General features: G+C 42.2%; 1 protein-coding gene across 1 annotated transcript in view; it reads left to right on the forward strand.

The window, feature by feature from the left end:
- The window catches only part of NUAK1 (NUAK family kinase 1), a 49,354-nt gene that overhangs the window by 20,378 nt on the left and 5,024 nt on the right, over positions 1-23,952 (forward strand). The window contains exons 2-6 of the mRNA XM_056340095.1: positions 3,758-3,878; positions 14,829-14,980; positions 16,285-16,350; positions 23,207-23,326; positions 23,626-23,758. Of these exons, the coding sequence (XP_056196070.1) occupies positions 3,758-3,878; positions 14,829-14,980; positions 16,285-16,350; positions 23,207-23,326; positions 23,626-23,758 (592 nt within the window). The remainder of the gene's footprint in view (positions 1-3,757; positions 3,879-14,828; positions 14,981-16,284; positions 16,351-23,206; positions 23,327-23,625; positions 23,759-23,952) is intronic.

Consider the following 23,952-nt stretch of genomic DNA (forward strand, 5'->3'; position numbering starts at 1 on the left):
AAGTTGTTCGAGTTCATCATGTACCATATCTGGCAGCAGTCCTGTAAGTGGGGTTTTGAAAAATGGAGACAGCTCTGTCTGGTGTTAAGAACATAAACTGTATTTTCTGGAATATGTTTCTGAGTAAAATACGTTTCATGAAAGAAATTCTATTATTGGTATTTTAGAATAGCTGTAGGAAATAGCTGTTTTACAGCCTGATACCCTAACATACAGCTAGGGATCTTACTTTGTTCAGAGAGATGAAAACAATGAAATGTATAATAAATACCTAAAATGTGATCATGACTTGTAATGTTTCCATTAAATACTACCAAAAAAAAAAAAAAAAAAAAGAAAACTGGACTGCTTTCTGTTTTGTGTTGTTTTTTTTCACATCAGTAAACTTAAGTCGAAGTACCCTTGCTGACATGGTTGGAGGGGGCTGATGCAGGTGAAATCCTTTTCTTAGAGGGGAAGAACTGTCCTGCTGCTCCGCTAATCCTGCTTTGGGATGCAGCCTCTGACAGTGACAATCCACTGACAGTGATCGCTCACTGTTTGCCCTTTTGGACCAGGTCACCAGCAAGGCTGTGCGCTCTTGATAGCCTTTGAGACATGGAGCCTGTCCTATCCACTTGGGCATTGCGCAGGCTGCCAGGCAGACGGCGCAGAGTAAAAAGCGTTTATTGAGATGCCTTCAAACCTTTCACTTCCCTGCAGCTCTTTTTGAAAGGAAAAATAGCAATTGAACAGGGGGAATGGTATTGGAAATCAGCCTTTAAGAAAGAAATCAGATGGTTTGTTGAACAAGGCGCTCCTGTGGTATGTTGCAGAGTTTGGGAGAGAGAAGCAGGCAGCAATTTCTCAGATGCTGCTGTCCTAATTTCCTTTAGGAGTCATGTCAGCTTTCTGTTTTGATTTCCTCATATCCGAAAGGTGGACAAATAGTGCTGTTTCATCGCTAGCCTCCCAAGGTTTAATTAATAAATGGCTGCCTCACTCCAATATGGAGTGCTTGTGCTGGTAACAGACTGTGCCCCGGCTAAAGGGCCGTTGCCTCCTCTGCAGCGCTCTTGCTGTTTGTCAGGGTTGCATGGGGTGGTTTGTGCATGGGCAGGTGGATGCTTAGCAGGAGCCAGCTGCCCTGGCTCCGTTGACACTACTGGAGTTATGATAGTTCACACCTGGCGATTGTCTTTCCTTGTTTCCAAGTGCTGGTCACTGTGTTCTGAAGTAGCTGAGGGAGGGAAGAGAAAGTCCTGAATGTTAAAACCCGAGAGATGTGTTCAGCGTGCATTCTTTCCTTATGTTGGGGTGAGATCTTGCAGCCTGGATGTCACTGACAAAACCCAAGTACCTTGACTGGGCTGCTGAATTCTACCCCTGCAACTGGGAAGTGATGTTTTCAGGAGAGCTTAAGAACCATCTTCAAAATTCGGTTAAACTTTTACAAATAGCCTTTATAAATTAAGGCTCCTAGGTGCCTTAACCACTTTTCAGCAAGGGGTGTGAGACCGTAAACTCTCTGGTCCTGTTGAAAAATATGTTCCCAGGCAACACATCTGTTTGCATTTGAAGATTAATCTCAGCATATATTTTACAGAGTGTTGCCACGCTTTTCAATCACATTTGCATTTTTGTATCTAAAAATATATGTTTTCATGTATGCAGTTATTCCGTGGAGGCCGTTTGCAGTAACTATGTGTAGACGTACAAAAGTCCTGTCTGTGAAGTACAGTCAAGTTAGTAGGAGATTGGCGTGCCCTCTGGGGTGCCATTATTACTTTACCAGCCATGAATGGTGAAGAATTTGCTCCCTGTTGTATATCTGACAATGAAACCCTTCTTAAATTCTTCCTCAGAGCCAAGTACAAGGCTGTCTCTTAATAAAAATGTGTTTTTACCCATGTCTATATTTATTTCTTGCAGGAATGCACATGCTGCTCCAAGAGCCACCCACATCCTTCTTGTATACAGGGTGTATTTGCATTTGTAGCCTGTCCCAGTGCAAACATGGGAAGGGGGAAAAAATCCAACCTCATCTTTAGCATTAGTTGCCTTCGCCATCTCTAGAATTACTTGGAGATTATCTTGATCATTCATTCAATTAAGATTGGTTGTAGTATCTTTCTAGAAATACGTGCCACGTAGGTAAGACCATGGTTATATTGTTACTTTTAAAATCTCTATCCCAAATGTTTGGGTCAAGAGGAAGAAAATAATTCGTTTGGTTTTAACATGCAAATCTTGAGTTCTGCTTTTTGTTCTGCTGTCCCAAATTAGGGTAGCACTTGAGCATGAGCTTGATTTTGAGCATGTGCTGAAATCTTTGGGAATTAAAGGGGATGGGACATGTGCTTAATGCTTTTTTGAGCAATGTTGCTTTCCCGAGTCCAAGGCTTTGTAGGAAACCTGGTCCTTTAAACTAGTTCCTGTTTATGTACATTTCAATTTTATAATATTGTAAGTTTTTCCCTTTTTTCTTCAATGTCCTCAGTGCTACATCATATAATGAAAGCAATACTGGTCATGCCACTTGCAATTACTGAAGCAGGCAGTGAAGGAACTTGGGAAATCATGTAAATCACAGATTTACAAGTGTTTTCCCAGGAGAGATCCACACTGGTTGGTTGCACAGAACGACAGAAATTTTGTTTACCCATAAAAGGGTGGTCATCTCAGCAGGTCAGTGATGTTTTTCAAAGACATATCGTTGATTTTAACCTAGCTGGTAATTTATTCCTTGAGCTCTGGCTTACAAAAATAAAGCAGGGTGAATATTGAGTATAATAAAGGTTGTGCTGCCATTCAGTGCGCACAATGCCCTCACCTTCCCTCTCCCACCAGCTTCTCTCCATTGTTGGCTTCTTCATTTCTTGTAGGGTATGAACTGACCTCCGCGATAATTTATGGCGTTGTTCAGATAAGCCCTTTTTTCACAGGCAATACACATACACACACTCACAAGGGCTGTTATAATTTGAATTTATATTGCAAGTTTAGCTATCACTTCCTCTGTTCCCACCCTGCCTTTTGGAAAGATACCCAGTCACACGATGTGCTTGAGAAAAGGTTGCTGATTGAGGAAGGATGCAGGAAGGATATGGTTTTGCAGTGATTGCATAAGTGCAGTGTAGGTAGGACCTGAAAGCCTTGGGTTTATATGAGGACGAGTTTAGATATGAATTTCAAAGAAGAGTATCTGATTTTTAAAGAAGTCATAACTCCTGAGCAGTTTGCTTGCTTTAGAGAACCGTGGAGCAACCCATATTAATGTGATCCTTAATGTATTAACATGGACAAATAGAAATTTTTAATTGGTATCCTGAATTCCCTGCCTCTGTTCCACCAGAGATCTCAACTTTATTTCAGAGAAATTGTCTCCAAAGCTTCTATTTGCAACTGTCAGATGCAATCATGTCTAAGCAAATGCGCTTCCCATCAAAACCGTTTGGGAGTTTTGCCATTTGCCTCACGTAGAGAGTACTTAGGCTAACACAGAGATCCTTCCAAAAGATGCTGTGTTCCCCCCCTCAGTGAAGCCCTAAGACCTGAAGACCTTAAAACTTCATGTCACCCATTACTGTAATGAGAGTGTATTTATTGCTATGCAATGAAGGAGCTGGGGCATGGAAGTTTGTATTTTAAAGCTTTGTTTTGGTCAATCCATTTTCTGCCGGCGTCTAACATCTGTATTTATTTTTTGAACTCTTCTTAATGGATTAGATGCATCTGTTCAGTTCCAAGAATAATGCTTGATTTCCTGAATTTATAGGTTGCAATAAAATCCATTCGTAAGGACAAAATTAAGGATGAACAAGATATGGTTCACATCAGACGGGAGATTGAGATCATGTCATCCCTCAGCCACCCTCATATCATCACCATATATGAAGGTTAGTGAATGCAATTCTCCTCCCTGACTGCTCTGTTATATTCTTGCAGACATGATGTTCGTGTTTCTTGAGATCATGCACCAAACTGCTACTCCTAGTGTAACCCATCCCTTACCAAAGAGACTGTTCTGAGCACTACATTCCCTCTGAACCACCAGTGGTTCACAGATGCATAACCCTTTGCCTGGAGGAGCTTCTTCATGTGTGAATTGAGTGCTGTGTCTGTGGCAGGTGGGAAATTGTATCACGGCAACTGCTTGCTCCTGTTGGACAGTTCAGTTTAATTTCACCCTCAGTCGCATAGCAGCCTGATGTCCGTTCATGTCCCCAGCCCCTGAACCAGTCCTTTTAGGTTTTATTTTCCCTGGACTGTGCAAGACAAGTCTTGTCTGCTCTAGGCCTTTGGTTCTCCCTTACCTGCCAGTTAGCCTTGCTGGTTCTGTTGTTGCTCCTTTCCCCCCTGAATCCCAGCATCCGCTTCCTATCCACCTCTGCACACTTTCCTGTTAGTCTGATTGCTGGCGTATCATTCCCGTTTCCTTATCCTGTCTTCCCTCTCTCCTTTCTTACTGGGACAGCGCTGGGAAGCCTGCTAATTCCTGCCTCTGGGAGCTGCTCCCTGGTCACACAGGATGGAGCAGGAAGCCAGGGGCATTCCTCCCTGATTTGCCTGTTTGTTTGTTTATATATTTATAGTGTCACTCTGTAGTAAAATCTGCTTCTCCCTCCTTCCTTCCTTCCTTGCTTCCTCAAGTAACATCCCAGCTCTAGCTGGGGTGTTCAGACTGGGTGCGTGCTAAAAGACACCGGCCAAGAGGTCTGTTGCTGCAAGAAGGGTGGCCGCACGGTGGACCTGGGGTGTGGATTCTGGAGGTTCAGGGGGACCTGGGTCAGGCAGCCCTGTCCCTGGGAATTGCCTCTTCCCTTATGTGCAGAGCAGGCAGCCTGAATTTAGCCCTACATATTTACATATCCGTGAGGTAAATGCGCAAGGTGATGATATGTATATGGCAGCTCTGCTCTGAGAGTTAATACAACTGATTAAAACAAGGGCTGGCTTGGCGTACGGTTACAGTATCGCATATTGAGTTATTCAAAACCATGTTCTTATACTTGAAAAGAGATGAATATCTGTCTTTTTATTGAATAAACTCATAACAGGATCTGGGAACAGAAAAGGGGAGGGATGCTGTGTCAGCATGTGGGTTGCAAATGGAGCAAAAGTTATTTCAAATGTGCACAGGAACTCAGAAAGAAAAAAGATTAAGCATACTGTGGTCCTTTGACCAATTGCCCTTCTCTTCCTTACTTTAAATAGTTTTTACTGAGTTAAAACATTTGTAAAAGTTAAAAAGATTACAGCGTTTTTAAAAAGCAGACAATAAGGTCCCGTGGGAGCAAAACTTTCCCCCTGGCCCTGTGGAGGGAGGAACAGTGCTTCTGTAGCAGAGCCAGTAAAGCTCCACGATGGAGGGTTCATCCTGTCTGCAGGAGGGTGAGCGTCTATGGCAGGTGATGTTGTGGTCCTCTTGTGGTCCATCAGCCAGCAGCAGTGCTTTGTGGCGATAAACCTGGAAGCATTTTTTTCTCTCATTTCTGAGTTTTCCATTCTGTTGCTGGTTTGTTTCCTTTTCTTTTTCTAGAAAGCAGAGCAGCCTTTCATGGCTTCTTATGTGTTTAATTCCTGGCCTGAAGGGATGGGCAGTAGAAGTTACCTTCTTGGTTGGACTGTAGTCCATTAGAAGGAATTACATAGAGCAAGAGCGGTTATACAGCTCATTCAGCCTTTCCAAGCAGTTAGAGTTGGTATTCGGCCTTCACAGGCAATACTATAACTTAGATATGGTGGCACTGGGAAGACATGTAGTTGTACAGCTGAGTCCAGAGGAGAAGTTACGTACTGCCCAGAGATAAGGATGTGAGCTCAGGGGTCCTTAAGAGTGTGGTTCATTTTAAGCTGAAGAATGTTTGTAGTGAAGGGACTACATCTAGGACTGAAGTATTTGTATCCTCTTGAAGTTGGATTTTAAATGCATTGCTATTGCTCTTGAGTGATGCACAAAAAATGTGATAGTGTTGCTATCCTCTGACATAAAATGTTGAAGTTATTCAGTCCTCGGGGATGGGCTTAATGTCACCAAATGTGAGTCATCCAATATTTAGGCAGTTGGTTTACACTAGAAGTCTAGTGTCCCTCTCTAGTCAAGAGAGATCAGCATCAACACAGGGTGGTTTGCTCCCTCCTGGGAGATATTTTTTCAGATAGGTGGGATAAATGACATACTGGAGGCTCCTGCTTGCTATAGGTGGAGTCTAGCTGACTAACTTGGATCAGATGCTTAACTTTTAAACTGAAGCCACCCCACAGATATTTTTATTCTCTCTCACTAATTTTTACTGTAGGTTTTCAGACTGCTGTGCACATCTGACAGCACTTTTGTAGGGGCTAGGTTGCACAGATCTGCCTAGCATGGACAATGCTGTATCTCCCCGTAATATCTTTGAAAGCTCTTTGTGTTGCATTTACAAACATGTGTTTTCCTTAAGCAGGATCCTTGTTTAGGTACCCTTTTGACCTGCCTGCTTAAAAACAATTAACCTCTGAATTTGTCAACACAAGCTTATCTTCTTCTTCGGTTGTTTTTTTTTGTTTGTTTGGTTGGTTGGTTGGTTGGGTTGTTTTTTTTTTTTTTGATACCAAGGAAATTTGGAAGTCCGAAAACAAAGCTTTCCAGTTTAGAGATTTTTTTTTTTTGGTTTTGGTAACCTAATCAAAAGGCACGAACCTCGGCCATTACTGTGAGGGCAGATGTACAGTTGTGACTCCAAAGAAATTCCATCCTCTCAGCAGGGCTCTAATTGGCAATCTGTTGAGCAGGGCTGCAAGGGAAGTGCTCTTTCAAGTGACTTTAAACTCCTTGAAAGGGACTGGATAAATGAAGCTGGCTTTGCTAGTAGTGTTCTGATTTCAGCACATAAATTTTAATTTATGGAATAATGCCTCTGTCCATTCATCTGTCTGTCTCCCCCCTGCCCTTCCCCGTTTCTTTTTTGCCTTGAAAACTCCAGGATTTGATAATAAAGCCTTTGAGAACAAACATATTTTTCCAGGGGCAGCCTGAGTGCAAAATCTATCTCATCTGGCAATACTTTATAAAAGTTAAACCAGGGAAAGAGCATCAGGCCTGATTCTGCAAACATTTAAACATGTGTTGGACCAATCATGAGAGTGAAGTTACCTTTGGTACGTTCAGCAGTGAGCATTTGAGTCTTTGTGGTGTGAAATACAGAGCCAGTCGTGTTTCTGTGCTGGAAGACTTGTCCTTGGTCACCACAACCATACAGAAAAGTTCACCCATTTGCAAAACACGCTTAAAAACGATCAGATTATTAGTTAATATGTTTGTAGAAATAGTTTAACAAATATATTCCCTGAAGAAGTAATAAATAGTATGATCACAGTTTGGTGCCCGTGGAACTTGATGGCATTAACGTGAACGAGTAGCTGAAGGAAAGCATGTGCTGAAGTGCTTTGCTGGAATGGGGCCAGGATGCTTAGAACAGTGCTGGAGCTTTCACAGCAACAAGGCACAAAAAATGGATTTCCCATGTAAGAGGGGCTTCTTACTTTTTTTTTTTTTTTTTTAGGTTGCGTTTTTGGTACTTCTAAGAAAAAGCACAGAGATTCTCTGGCATGTATCTACCAGTCCACAATGACTGGAGCTAGGCTGCATGTTTTGTAATCAGGAAACTGGTTCAGCTTTGCTGTACTTTCACATCCCAAAGGCAACAGAAGAAGATTTGACAGCGTGTAATGATGGTGGCATAGTACTCCAGGATACTCATCTTACTTGCCAAATACATGTTCAGTTTCATGCTTTGTGCCGGATTTCATGTAGCAAAAAGCAAATGCATGTTTCATGGTGTTTCAGACACAGAGAGGCTTGTCTCCAGTGCAGGGCTCCTTGAGTTGTGTCAGTCAAGTCACCATGTTGTCAGCAAAAGCAACTGCATTGCCAAAAGTCTGCGTGGGTGGCAGCCGGCAAGGTGAATGGATGTGAGTCATTGCAGGCAAACTGTGTGTGTCCCCAGCAGCACCAGCTCAGGCAAGTGTCCCCCACTGCCTGCGGCCATGTGCACCCTGGGATGGTGCTCGGGGCTCGGCTGCAGCTCACACCATCAGTGGGTTTGTGCATGGGCAGAACAGAGTTATGTGTCTCAGGCTGACACAACCCCAGCCTCTGTCCCAGCCTCTGCTATCTCCTGGTTTTCAGATGTAATCAAAACAAACTTTGGTGCTTGATGACTTCATCCCTTCTGTGTGCAAAACACCTGAAAGAGTCAAAAGTCTCTTAAAAACATCACGTGGATGACTGGGCTTTAAACAAGAATGAGGAAAGTTGGAAAGCTGGAATGTTTTTTTTTTTTTTATGTAGCCAAGAGAAAGTACTTCAGCAGTGACACTATTTAACCACATTTCTAATTGTTTTCCTCTAATTATGTAGGCTTTTGACCTTCAAGTGCTTTATTCCCATTGTTTCCAGTTGATAACATCCAAGAACATAAAGTAATATTTCAAGAGTCTGGCGATCATAATGAAAGAAATATAAACAAACTTAACTCTTTAGTTACCATGCCCTACCTTTATGAATTTCCTGTCATTCAGGGTAATCGGCTAAACACTTTGTCAGACATGACATGAACTCAGACGTGTGAGATCACTGGCTGCCCCAATTCAGATGTCAGAATGATTGCAAGCAATGACGACATTTATTTCCATCTTTCTATTTACACAGTCCTCCCACTGCAATGTAAATGTTTGCTTGTCTGAAGTTCCTCAGCAGTTTGTAATCATAATTTTAAAAACCGGGGAATTAGCTCTTGTATTCTTTGCTGAAACAAAAGACAATTAGTGTAACATGTTATTGTGGCCAAATTAGCAACTCTCATTTTCCTTTCCTTTTTAAAGAGTAGACCGTCAAAATCTGCATATCCTCAGTCTCATTCTCTGAGAAAGAACCTCAGCAAGGATAATGGTTCTCATTCTGATTTAATCTCCTCACTGGGGAGTAAATTCTAGCACGCTGTCTGATTTAAAATGATTATTGCAGGATCTTAACTACACTCCTTTAATTTAAGAAGAGATGCAATTTGGCTGAATAAGACCATAATTCAGAAAAACAATTTAACATAAGCTTAGCTTTAAAACACATACATATCTCACACTCTTCCATTATGATTAAGCATATGCATAAATTTATGCATATACAGAAAGTGGTTTTCTACATTGGACCTTGAATATTTTCATGTCTACTGTATGCATTATTTTAAGAGTAATATGATAATAATGATAATAATGATAATGATGATAATAATAATTCCAAATAAAAAATGCGCCAAGGGGCTGTAAAACTTTCAAAGTAGTCAAGAACACAGAATATGCATCAGGCTGAATTTCTAAAGTAAAAAACAGTTTTCAGTACTTGCATGTCTCATAATTTGAGCCTTATTACACAAGTGAGGTAATTGGGTCATACATGACTTTTCTGAATGAAAAGGTTATTCTAGTCTGCATCTCCAAAATTAAAAACAAACTCGCTTGTTCTTTTGATTTGGCTGACCTTTAATAAAAGAGCATTTTGTAGCAGTGGAAAGGTACTTCTGTCTGCGGCTGTTAGGAGAGTAATAAAAATACCGCTGAATGGAAAGACACCAGATGGAAGGAATGTCAACATACTGGAACTAATTTAGGAGATTGCTCTGATAGAGAGCAAAGGCATGAGGAGAATTCAAATGGTTCCAGTGCGAAGAGATTGGCTGAGAATGGCCACCCCTCTTAAACTAACAAACTAAAATCCTTACCCCAGGGTTACATGTAAACCAAATGGAATCAGCCCACAAGGAGGTAGTGCATTAAAGGGGGAAAAAAAAAAATCCAGCCCGCTCGTTTGACTTTAGCATCCTGTAAGCTTGGAGGAAGGGCAAAAGCCTTCTACTTTGTTTTGCTTTTTGAATTTGCTAGTAAGTCCAAAGCAAACTGTCCTAATAGAGAGGTGTACAATGTACTGTTAAATCTTTGACTGATGTTTGCAAAACCATGCTCATGTGGGCTTTCAACACTTTTAGGGTGAAGTCTATCTTAGCATTTAAGAGAGACAGTGAGTATGTTCATCCAGTGTCAGACTCGTCCTGTGGAGTTTCAGCGGTGGTGACTTCGGTGTAGCTAAAGGGAAGAATTTAGCCATAGGGTTGAAAAGAAAAGAAGAGAGCTGATCACCAAGAGGTCCCTATGCAACCCATGCCATTTGGAATATGGAAAGCTGTAGATAGAAGCTGAGTTCATAATTTCACAGCCTCTAAATATAAATAAGTGGAGAGATTATATGCAAGAATTATTGCTGTAGTAGAACAGCCTGTGAAAGAGACAGATTGTTGACGTTACAAAATGTACTTTGTCTCAGATATGTCTTTGGTAGTGGGAAGTGAAGTTCTTTCCCAGTTTCACATTCATAGTCTTCAATGAGCTCTGAAGCCAGCAGATTTGGTTTCAATTATCAGCCTAGAAGTATAGAACTTTGTCATTTAAAAAAAAATAATAAACACACGCATTAGAGTTAAGGGGGAATTTAAAGAAAAGCTGTAAGAAATCTTTCTTTGACCATTGCATCTTAAGCACTTGCTGCTTGGGTAGAGTGTTGCTCTTGGCCTCTGCTAAGGCTCTTGGGGTGAACAGACCAAGTCCAAGCAAGCTTGTAGCCCACTGGAAAATGCAGTTTCTCCACATTGTCGTGGCCCATGTACATTAATGTAGTGCTTTTGCTCACCTCCTGGAGGTACAATCACATTGTTCCTTGCACCTTGTGATACATCCCGTTCCTGCTCCCATCCTGTTCCTGATGGGCTCTCACAGTGCTGTCCCTGCCTCCTCCCCTGTGGCCAGGTAGAAGTGTACGTAGCCATCTCAGAAGTCAATCCTTAATCCTGCAGTCTCTGTCAGCAAAGGAGTGCTATTGTTTTGCAACCACTACCCTGCAGCACTTGACCATCGTGGCTAAGGTAGTGCAGCAGCCCTCCCACCACGGTGAGGTCTTGCTGCAGCTCTCCGTGTAACTCAGCTTGCAGAGTGCTGGAAATAGAGTGGCTCAGAAATAAATGACACTTGTAGCAAGCATTTCTCCTGCTGCTGTCTCCTTTAATACATGGAGCTTGTGCCTTGTATCGAAGCAACCCACATCTCTTGATTCGTGATTGACAGGCCATCTCTCCTGCTACCGCATCTGGGTGTTGATGGTGACAGTTCTCCACTTACCTTATTTGGCCAATTGTTTGCAGAGTATCAATGGTTGGAAAGAAGTAAGAACAGCCCCATCTTCCTTACACATAACCTTTCTCCTGCCCTTGACCTTGGTCAGGGTTGAGGAGCAGGCATGTACGGCATGGCCGTCCCATCAGTAGCAGGCTGTGGGATGTTCCTGAGGTGCAGCATTCTGCTGAAGCCATGCTTCGCAGTTGGCAGTAGGTGCAGCCAGGGTTTAGGCACACTTCTAGGTGGGGTGAGTTTCAGAATGAATATGCAGTAGGATGGCAGGTAATAAATCATCTGCAACAAAAACAAAGAGTGAACCAAACAGCCCCAGAAGCTATATGGAGGCAATCCGTCCATCATCAGCCTGCAGGTTACAGCCCAGGTGTTAACAGGGCAGTATATTTATTACCTCATTATTATTTGCAGTAAGTCAATCCAGCCTTTAATTAATGCCCTCCTCTCCCCCCAGCCACTGGCCACAATGCTTTCTTGGAGCATATGGTTATAAAGCTACATACTGTGCTCAGAAGGGAAATTCAGAGGTGTCTGTATGAAACCTGCCTGGCATCCTAACTACTACTTTGAAAATTCATTGTGTGCGTGGCTGATAGTCTGAGACTTGCCAGAATACCACCTTGTCACGTGCCTGATAGTTTTGACCACTGAATTCCTCTTTAAGATTGTGTGTGTGTCTAGATGTAAAACCTAGTGCCTTTCCGCTCCCTTCTTCAGTGGCAGCTCTCATTTAAGATGTTTTTGTCTGCTGTTCAGTTCCCTCTCTGCGGGAAGGTAGCTGCATGCCCTCTCGTGAGATTCAGCTGATACAATGGAGGTGCTCTGAACCGAAATGATGCAGTTGTAAGAAAATACCTCCCCCATCCCTGGAGAAAAAAAAAGATTCTCCATTCACCTCTGCTCCTTGGTGAAGAGATGGATTGCTGTTTAACTCTGTAATGTTCAGCTATGACGATGCTGAGGAGGTCTCTGTAATGTCATCTAAGTCCAAGGGCAGTGTCCTTCTCACAATGCTCCCTTGTGAAGAAAAAGAATGTGCCAGTTTGTCCTGAGTACACTGATAAACTGAAACCCAAATACAAGTTACTGGGTTGCTTCTATTCTCATTGATTCTAGTGCAGTTTTACGACAAAAATTAAAAATTTGGAACAGTCACTTATGCTTTCCTAAACTCAACTTTAAGGTATTATCTCAGTTTCCTAGAGGGCATAAGAGAAGGTTTAAGATGGAAAGTACCTTTAAACATGCATTCCACCAAACGGAGTGCTTTCTGCTTCGTTTCTTTAGAAATGCAGGAGAATATGTCTGGATCAAGGCTTGTATTAATATGGCAAATTTTAGTCCAGAAAAATTAGATTCTGGAATTTGTAATTGGAGAACATCAAGGATGATGTGAGAAAGCTCTCATGACTGAGTGATGAAGGCAAAACTTTAACAAAAACACAGTCTGGAAGAATGCGCCATGGTAGCAGGGCTGTTACTGCTGTTACTGTCCTCAGCAGCACTGAACACTTGGTGGGGCATCAGCGGTTGGGACAGTGGGGTGGGAAGAGTTGAGGGCCCCTTTGACCCCATCTGTGCCCCGCTGGTGAGGCAAATGTCCCCCTGCGCTCAGGGTGGTCCTTGGCTGGTATTGTTGGAGTGTGCACTCCCATGAGAGTCCACTGAGATCAGTGATGCCACGTGGCAGCTTTGCCTCTATGTTCATGATGTAAAAACCCCTAACTCATTAAATCAGGGTGGGTTTTTTTGAGGAGGTGGGGGATTGTTTTGGGGTTGTTGTTGTTTGTTTGTTTTAAATAAAAACTCTTAAATAAGAGCATTTTTAGTGATTTGTCTCAGCCTACTGAAACTCTTTACCTTCCTAAACAACCCTGTATCTAACAAGCCTTTCCAGGCTTAGAGAAACGAGTGTGTGCATCACGGCTTTATTGGTAGCACATCACTGCACTTCCCTATATGGCACAGGGCATGCTTAGTTTTCCCAGACAATATCATTCTGTCATTCTTGGAGAGGATACTGTAAGTGTAATCCATCCAGAGACGGCTCTTCCAGTTTCTGAAGTTTATTGCTAATGAGGATGCACATAGGATGCAATCACTGGCAGGAGCCTCCTCTTTGGGATACCGTGAGGCCAGCAGACAAGTAAGCGGCTGGTTTTATCTGGCTGTTTGCTCTCCCTTTTATCAGAGCTGTTTGGCTGGGCTTCAGGGGTGTTAGAGGGAACTGCAGAGGCTTTGGCTTGTGGAGTTGAGTGACAAGGTGTGAGAGGACACGAGACAAAGCCTAAAAGCAGTAAATATCTGTGTTGAGAAAGGCAGCTTCACATTCCACTGCAAAAGCTGAAGTTGGTTTTTTTTTTTATTTTTGTTTTTTTAAACGCTAATGACTACTGGCAGAGCTTTGCTAAAGATAGGAAGGCATCATTCCAGTAGAGCTGGTCAAAACCAGCATCCATTTGTAATAACCCCTGTAACCTCGTTGATTTGCAGATGCTTTGCTGCCGTTGTGACCTAGCCTCAGCAGGCTGCTGCCACAGATAGAAAGAAAAGGAAAATCACCATGTTTTAATATGAGCAGTGGTTATTTACGGCAGGTGCAGGAAGTTTCCAGTGGATTTTTGGTGTCAGAATGGAAAAACTATGTAGCAGCCAGGGCACTATGGCAATTTGAAACTACTCACAGTCTGCTTTACTAGATTAAATATTTAGTTATCTGCAGCTCTCAGTGAAGTTCTTGACAGCATGTGGCACAGAGTGCCTTCAGTCCTAAAGAACAGTCAAGTTGTGACGTGTATTGGATGAATGTTCCTTGCACTGCTTGTATGGGAGTTACACATTGCTGCCAGCTCTGCGCAAGTGGCAAAGGATGTATGTACAGCAGATGATGGGACACGCAGTGGAGGCAGGAGATAAGTAAGCTTGAGCATGAGTTGCGTGCATGAGACAGGGTGCAGAGCCATACTGACAAGAGCTGTACAGCTCCAGAGACATTGGAGCCACTTCTAGCTCAAGTTGCTGTGCCCACCGTGCTGTTGCACAGAGCTGGGCTGGAAAAGGACACATACATCAATTGACTTACTGGATTTTGATGGTAGGTAAGAGCCAACCAACAGTCGTTACAAGCCAAATGGCAATCCTGTATCAGCCAGTCGTTGGAGACAGTTTATTATGCTTTCTATTAACCCTTTCCAAATTATATGAAAGCTCTTGTTTTCTTTGGTCCTTTGGCCTCAAGAGGACTATTGGTAAGAGGCAGTCCCTGTTGGGACAGGTGTTAGTATTCAGGTGTTGCTGGCACAGGTATCCACCTCACCTCATTAGGATCAAGTTGATGTTGCTGCCCTGTGACCCTGTATTAATAGAGGCAAAGAGCCTCTTTCATGTAGCCATATGAAAGTGAAGATAGCCTCCACTTTCCTCTCTTGATCTGAAATATTGTAAACTTCCTCTGAGAAAAATTTAGCTTTGGAACTTGGTTTTTGCAGTGGGATTGGTAATACCTCTCGCCAGGCTGCAGTGGTGATATAGGATGGATTCAGTCATTCTGAGTCTTCTTCACTCTTTAAAGTGTCAGTTTTCAAACGTGTTGAATCAACAGTGGTGTTTTTTTCTTTTATCTTGTGCAGTGTTTGAAAATAAAGATAAGATTGTGATCATCATGGAATATGCAAGTAAAGGAGAGCTGTATGATTACATCAGTGAGAGGCGGAGATTAAGTGAAAGAGAGACAAGACACTTCTTTCGACAGATAGTCTCTGCTGTACATTACTGCCACAAGGTGAGCAATATATTTGATATTAAAAATGCTATTTGAAGACTGATTAGTTACTTATATATGTTAAAGCATGTCTGAGGCAACAGCATTCATTATTAAGTATCACAGCATATGATTATATTAGTGCAACAGATCATCATTAAAAGTGCTACAGTAGTTCACTGCCTGTTTTTAAGGACTAAAGATGTTTTCCTGTGTTATGGCAGATACCAGCCACTCCCTTACATTAGCCCTACATTGCATTTTTGCCTTTGAAATAATTCTTCTGACATTAAAGAAAAAAAAATTAACAACATTAACTAGAAAAGGCATCCCATAGAATTTCTACAACATTAATATTAATACATTCAAATGAATGATAGTTTGCAATTTGAATATACAAGTGAGCAACTTTAGAATAGGAGATAAGATATATGAAAGAAAAAAGCCAAGAGAAGGGTAGGAGTTTTCACGGATGAGCTTTAGTATGCATTCATTCTGAATAGGCAAAAGTAACTTTTCCAGATGTAGCGGTAGCACTAGAAAGATGCCTTTTGCTAATGACTTTATCCATCATGGTACCCACTAGAATGACAATTTAAGCAGTTAAATGCAAGGTAGCTGACTGGCTGTTGTCATGGTCCTTTTATCACTGCTTATGAACCAACTGCATAGAGCCAAAACTTGCATGAAACTAAAGGCAATGAGCAGATGATTTTTTATTTGGATTCTTAAACACTTTAATCTCCACTTGCATTTTGATAAACAAAGGAGGTTTTCAAAATCCTCACTGTGCAGCGCTGAAAAGCTGCACACCTTTCCCTGTGCAGTTAATTTCCCCCAAATTTCTTTACAGAAGGCTCTGACCTAAACCCAGCTTGTTCGCTTCCATCCCTAACATTTACAGTGCTTTAGGATTGTAACTCCCCCAATCCACATGGCTGCACATTGGCGGAATAAGGGCTTTTGTAAGGACTAGCGTCATTGACAGATACTGTTTTCTGGTGCCTGAGGAGAATATATTGCTTTCACACAGTGGGGGCAGGATCCAGGCTGGAATTAAGTTCCGAAAAGACACCCTCCAGCCCTCCATCCCCCAACCCCCCTGCTGTTTTAGAGGCTTTGTGGGAGGACAGATTCCATTCATTCTTCCCTTAACCACACACCAAATGACTAATGCATCGCCTGTCACTAGTCACTGGGCCGTGCCGGTTATGACAGTGAAATCAGCCCTGAAATGTCAATGCAAAGACCACCCTGCCAGCTCACCTTTAATTTTCCCACTATTTTCTCACGTACTCCCCCGGTTTTTTTCTTCCTTGTTTCAGAACGGTGTTGTCCACAGGGACCTAAAATTGGAAAACATCCTTCTTGATGACAATTTTAATATTAAGGTAGGATTATTTTTCTCAGCTTCTCAGAATGGATTTACATGTTTTGTAACATCTTTATCCAAGGTATTAGAAGAGCCAGTGTTATGGCAACAGCTACTAAGCAACAGCATCTGGCAAGAGGCTCGAGGGTTTGGAGGTTGGGGTGACCAGTCATACATGCTAAATGAAGGTTTGCATAATTTGGGGGAGAAGGCCCTGCCCTGCTACGCAAGGTCCACAATTCCCAAAGCAGTATCTATTTACTGGTAGGAAACAGCAGAGCATTTCATGCTGTCAGGTTTATTGTATGAATGATATTATTGCTGGCTGCTGCTGGGGTAGGAAAAAACTGTCCAGGTCTACAGGATTCAAGTGCCTCCTACAGAACACTCTGAATGTCCTTTTGATCATGGCTGGAAAATAAGCAAATAGAGTTTCAAAATAAACCTAGCAAAGCACATGTGCTTCATTAGGAAATGGCTTTGGAACTGCAGACATAAATGTATACTTTGGATAGTGATGTCAGTGATGTTATTTCCATGTCATTTCTCCCCAGTGAAAGCATGGGAATGACCTTTTTTTCCCATCTTCTTTTTTTCCTAATAGCTGTACTACAAAGATAAATAATGTAGAGATAAATGTAGGTTCCAGGTGGCTGAACCTGTTTCACTTTCAGCTTTGTTCCTCCCTGGGTAGCTGGACTCGAGGGTGGCTGGGTGCACTCATCTATGGGCAAACAAATAGAGGGAGGGACACCAAAGAGTTTCTGCTGATACTTGGGCATCCTTGCTTAATTAACAAAGTAAGTGAGGAGCTCCCTGCATAGCCAGATATCTAAATAGCCCAGATCTTCATTTCGTCTCCACTGAAAGCCATGGGGCTGCACGCGCTGCCTTCTGCGCTTCACGCTGGAGAGATTGTCTTCATTTTAAGCTGATGTGCAATGGAAATGGAAAGTAACATATGGTAGCTGCCATGTCTGTAAGGCTGATGACAGAAGCTAACTTGGATCAACTAGTGGATTAAAGGCACATAAATATGTGGTTTCTAAAAACAGTTTTTACAGAAAGCCCATCCAATGCAATACTTGGATGTTTTGCTGTTAACATCCAGCGTTAAGGCGAACCTCGCCACTCCTGTTCCTACAGGGATGGTGGCTGCAGCAGCCCCAGCTGTTCTCAGCAGCACTGAAACAAAAAGTAGCCTTTCTAGGACATTGTATACGAAACAGGCTTCCGCAGGCAGGATGACCTTTCTTTCCGCATTACACGCCAAACTATCTTCCCAGCTAATCAGAGAATTCTTGAGAGAGAAGAGGAATTTGGGGAATTTGCTAGCTGCGGTGGCCTGGATCTGCACTGTGGTCCTCATATGCAAAACCGATCACGCCTCCAAGCCCCCGGGGAGCTGTGCTTTGTCAGAAAGCTCCGCTCCCTCCCCTCTCTTCTTTATGGGAGAGCAGGAGGATGGGGCAGGGACAGGTAGCTATGTGTTTGTGTCCAGACTATGGAGCTGACCCAGGGCCTTCAGAACCACAAATGCATTTCAGCTGCCATAGTGAGTGGCACTGCTGTGGGAGAAACTCGGGTAGCCGTAACCCCCCACATCCCTTCCAATCATTTGGTCATCTTTTTCTTGAAGGCTTCCATTTACTGAACCGGGGTGGTGTGTTTCAGCTACCGGGTAGGTATTTTGCATATTTCCAGCCTTTCCTCAGTTACTTCTCTGCAAACTGTAAGGCACACCTCTGAGCGTGAGGCTGCCTTGGTGTGGGTAGGTGGCCGCAAGCTCCCTTGCTGTCCCCTGGTAACTGTTTCTGCAAAGGGTCTCACAAAGCTTAACAAATAGACCGAACTTTGGAGGCGGTTGGTATTTCATACATCTTACTGTCAGTAGTGTTTGAATTTGGATTACTTCAAGACAGGTCTTTTTGAATTGTTTTCCTTTTTCTTCCTGCTTTCTGGTTTTTTACACCTTGTGACTAAGATCAGCTTTGAGTACTTGATATTAAGCACACTGCCACTATTTCCCTGATGCTGAAGCTTTGAATATGTTACTGTGGTTTCTATGTTACTTGCACAAAATCTTACTTTACCCTATTTCTTTGTTTCACTAAACAGTAACTGTTGCCAAGGAAACACATATGGAGCTGTAAATTATTTATTAGTAGCAAATTTATCAGATTCTCATTCTGAGAGTATTTAAATATGGTTTATTCAGACAAAAAAAGGAAATATGCAGTTTGGGGTTTGGTATTGACTGATGGCTTCAAATACTCAGTGGAAGGCATTTTCTAGAAATGGAGTGATAGTCTTATCTGTACTTTCTCAGTATTTATATTTCATTCAGTGGGTTACAAAGCACCTCCAAAATTGTCAGTTTGGTTTCAAGAACGAGAAAATGAAAGTAATCCCTTTGTTCTTGGGTGCAGTGTGCAACTACATACATCTTTCTGAAGAAGCCAGTGATCTCTACATTATCATATACACAAGCATGTCATAGTAATGTGAAGAAAAAATAAGTTGTGGTAAAAATAGATCCATGTATAGCAACTTAAGAAATACTTTTAGAACAGGAAATAAAGAGGACAAGTAATCCATTAGAAATTATTATCTGACCTAAAAGGGCCCCAAGCCATTTTACATGATACTACACTAACTTGGAAACCATTTTTAAATTTTAGCTAATTAAATGAAGGGCATGAAACAGTGCATGGAGACATAAACAGCTTTTTTGAAAGAGTAAAAGTCTCTGGCAACAGTCATGTGTTGGACTACAGCAACTATGAAACACCAGTGTCTGAAAGCTGACAAAAAATTAGGTAGAGGGTGATGAGGGGAAGAAAGTGATCTGATCTGTAGTATATTATTATGTTTCCCAGGGACTTCGTGTATGTGCTGATATTTCCTGCAAACTATTACTTAAACCCCCTAAATGCAGCAAATACAAGTGAATAAAATGAGTTTTAAACACTTGTGAGACTGAACATGCATGCAGATCTGTGGGGTACAAGGAGTTAATCCAGCCAACTAATCAAACAGTACCTTGCCCCCCCAGATACGCACCCAACTATCTTGCAGAAACCCTGAGTGTGTATGTTTCTCCTGGGATCTAGCCTGGCTGCGGAGGTCAATAGTGGGGTACAATCCTGGAGCTAAACCTCACCAAGACGCTGCAGCCTCATTTGCTTTCTTACTTTGTTCATGGTGCCATGTTCTTTAAAGAAATAATGTGGCAATGAAATTGAGGTTTCTGCAGTGTGTACAAACCCCTCTTGCCTCATCCATGTGCCAGCTGCTAACAGCACAGTTCACCTTGAAATTTACTCCGTTCTCCTTTCAGCTGCCTGCACTTGGTGACTTCCACCTTCCGGCTCCAGGTGACTCAGAGCTGCCCTGTCTGCTTGCCCTGGGTTTCTGGGGGTGGGTACAGCTGCTGCCCCCACCACGCAGTGGCAGAGCAGCCTCTCACTGGCATTTTTATCCCATTAAGAGAATATCATTGTTCATAGTATCAGACAGGCAGCACGGCTCAGGCAGTCCCCAAGCACTGAAAGAACTGCCCTGAGTTGGTGAGTTAGAAAGCCCTTTGTGGGAAGAAACTTGTGATAGCTTTAGGCGTCTGCCTTTGGTGGTCTTCAAAAAAGCCTTTTGGGGAGCCTTCTTCTCTTCATGAGTTTTCAAAGGGACTGAGGATGCTAGTTTTTGGTTTATTGTATGTATGAATTTACTAGAAGAAATAGCAGCGGGGCAAGGATGTAGCTGCCTCCATTCACCCATAGCTCCTGCAGTTTGGCCTGATGAGAATCACGTCACATGTCGCCAAGCACTGCCGCTCTCCCCAGTATCTACACCCCTAAAAGGAGGGGATGAGAGAAACTGTTGCCCAGTGCGGCAGCCAGGGAATTGGTGCCTCTTGATGGCTTATCCAGACCCTGTGTCCCTGCCCCTTGCCACAACCTGCCCCCAGGGACACCTCTGTCACGCCACCTGGCACAATGGAGGGGGCCTCCTTGTTCACAGTAGGGCTGTGGCAGCTCCTGGGCTGGGAATTGTACCTAAAAGAGATGTCTAGAAGAGGTTGACATAAACTGTATGATCAACCCCAAAGTGATAGAAGGAGAGAAAAATGCAAGTATAATAGTAACATAATCCTTCTAACTGCACTTTCTCTTGGGCTGGTAAGGGGACACCAATCAGACTAACCACTAAAAACCCATGAGGGTTTCATATATACAGTGTAAGTACATGTAATTGGGATTTACCTTGCTGGAAGTCTCACTGACTGCACATACGTTTCATTTGCTTTAAGAGACCTAATTATTTCTCTATCTACAGTACAAAGAGACAGATTCCTAAATGGGATAAAACTGACAATTTCCATGAGTGTGAACTTCATGGAATTTATAGTCCACACTGAACCAATAAATTACATCTGGTTTATCATAGCTAACAGTAAATATGAAACATACACCTCCTGAAGGGAGGGGGATAAAAGTCCATTTCCCTGCTCCTCCCAATTTAGGAAGTTTTTTTGACTTGATGCCTTAGTTCCATTTAAGTGCCAAGAACATGAAGTAATGTTGGCTTCAATTAATCTTGTTTTGGGGGGGCATGACAGTTTTAATGGGAAAAGCTGATAAACATCAGTCTGTGAGTATGGGAGTGGACTGTAACATAAATACTCTTTTCCTGAATGGTCAAAATGAAAACATGAATGCCCAAGTCTGAGACTTTCTTAGTGTGAACAATGGTATGTGTATCCCTATATATATATATATATTCATGCACATCCACATACATTTTATACATTCCATGGTGTTAAGGGAATGTATTTTCTTAAGGAATCACACTGTGCAGTGTTTGTCCTTGTCTTAGCTGCATCCTGAACTAAAATAAAACTCAATGACCAGCATGAATTTTTAACACTGAAATGATCCCATTCTTCCCCTGATTGACAGGGCACACTTCATAAGGCTTAAAACCAACTTCCTGCAAGCCAGGCAGGGTGACTTGATAAGAAAATGGAATTTAGAGCAATTAAGTGCAATCTGAGCCATGAGAATATGTTTGCAGACTGCAGTTGTACACCAGCTGTTTTCAATGACATTCCAGCCATACAATGAAGATTTTACAAACCACATTTATATAAGGGTTGAATTTTCTGCTGTGGCTTGATAATACGCTGTTTGAGGGACCGAGTGACTTCGAACTATGAATGGATGTGGTGAGATGAATTAACATTAATGAATAGGAATCACCTGCTTTTTGAGCAGGATATTATGCGACAAAATTGTCAGTGGAACACCTGAACAAGCAGAACAATAGGATAAGGTGAAGCATGAAATCTCATATTTGCCCTGTGACTTTAAAAATCTTGGGAAAATTACATCTTATAAAAAAGTTTATATTTCTTACATGAAAGTCTCTATATCTATGCATTTATATCTATTTATAAAGTGTGTGTGTATGTATATATATTTCTATTTTGGGGTAAAGAAATAAAATTGGGAACTTCTGCCCATACTTCACCAACCCTGTTCATTTTGGTCTCAGCTGTGACATTTTTAGGTATAACTGTAGGAGTTTAGATAGTAGCCACAAAGACTTTATGTCTCCCAAGAGTTCGCTAGACATTGCATTTAAACAGGTACTAAAGGCACTGATGACACACATTTTAGAAAGTCAGGAGTGAATGATGTAAATCCTTCTCTTTTCCATTCACTTTATATTTTCTTGAATTTTCTCTTGTGAAAATTCCTGGGATTTAATTTTGTTCCAGTAGAAAAGGCCTGAAGTATGTGAAGGAAACCTGGAGAAAACTCCTGTGTCTTATAGCTGTAATACCTTTTTTATGCCTGTGCTTTATGTCTTTTTTATATGCCTTATGTCAATAGTGGGCAGTAATAAAAGTACCTCTGGGAAACAGAAGCGTTTGGGTTTTAAACAAGATAAAAAATGAGATGTGTTGCCTTGTGCTAGAGAAACAAAGGAACTGCAAAGGTTGTGGGAGTATTTTGGTGTTGCTATCCTCAGCCTTTGTTTTGTAAGAACAAGAACAGAGAATTGAAGTAAACAAAATATTTGGACCTGATCCTGCAATTCCTACATGGGCAAAATTCCCAACAGTCTCAAGTGAAGTTTTGTTTGTGTTGGGAAAGCCGGATTTGGGCCCATTGTTTCCCATTAGGAACCAGACTTGTGTTTATTATCTCATGATAGACATCTTGTGTGCTTAACAGCTCAGATTCCTCAGCTGGAGTCCCTGAATCTGGAAGAGTTAGTGAGTGCCTCACTTTCCCCCTCCTTAAAGTGTAACTAAGTTCCAGATGATTTTAAAAATCACTTTCTTCTGTAATGCTTAGTTTCCTGTGACACTCCTGCCTGACTTCTCCTGTTGGATTTAAAGGTCTTGGCTTTTGGCTTGCATGTGTGCGATAAGAACGGTAGTACTTTCTGCTTGCTTTCCTTTGGTATTAATGATGATACAAGATGAAAAGCACGAAGTGGACAGCAGGCCCAGTGCCTCACAATAGGAGATCATCTTTGCAAGCATATGCAATTCATCCAGGATAAAATTAGTGACTGACAGTTGGTTGTGCAGTCAGTCAGTGACCGACTGTGAATGGGACCAAAGCATCCTTATCCCTAACATGGAGGATTTAACCTGGGGACTCTTCTCCTCTGGAGGCTCTTTAGAGAGAAAAGTCAAAAAATCATAGAATGATGGGTTGGCCAGGAAACTTGAGAGATTATCCACAGTGAGACCTCTGCCCTACAGCAGGGTCAAATATAGCTAAGTCTTTCTTGATAGAGGATTTTCTGTTGCATTAAGATATTGTTAATACTACAGATACCTTGTGCAATTCTACTTGCAGATCGCTGATTTTGGACTCTCCAACCTTTATCACAAAGACAAGTTTCTACAGACCTTCTGTGGAAGCCCACTGTATGCTTCCCCTGAAATAGTTAATGGACGACCTTACAGAGGCCCAGAGGTAAGAAGGGTCGGCTTTTCTGTGATGTTATGAGGATGTCTTTGACGATAGTGTTCTTGAGGGTTAGTCTTAATGCCTGTGTTACTGCGCATGCGGGTTCACTTGGGTCTCTCCCATACTGCAAGTTCTCAAGTTGTCTTCGTTTGCTTTTATTTGCCTGTGTTTAGTCAGATGTTAGATACTGGTTTGCCCATCAGTAGGCGCAGTGGGATGTGATGCTGCCCTTGTGGTGCTAATGGCAGTGAGAAGGGTGGTGATCAGCTTTTTCCTGGGCTTCACATGCATTGTCTGTATTTCAGGTTGACAGCTGGGCCCTTGGTGTATTGCTTTACACTCTGGTTTATGGAACGATGCCCTTTGATGGCTTTGATCACAAGAACCTCATCAGGCAGATCAGCAGTGGAGAATACCGTGAGCCAACACAGACCTCAGGTATAAAAAAAGAGTGAGGGCAATGTATTGAGCTGATAGGAGTTCAGAATGGAGGGTTTTCCCAGCCGCTTCCAACATGTTTTGGTGTCATATTAGAACGATGAAGAAAAAAAATATTTGCCTACTGACTTCATCTGCTATCAATTCCCATCTGGGTACAGCATTTACCAAAAGCCCTTTTGAAATTAAAGTTT

This window comes from Falco biarmicus, chromosome 5, assembly GCF_023638135.1.
Source record: "Falco biarmicus isolate bFalBia1 chromosome 5, bFalBia1.pri, whole genome shotgun sequence".
Classification (NCBI taxonomy): Eukaryota; Metazoa; Chordata; class Aves; order Falconiformes; family Falconidae; genus Falco; species Falco biarmicus.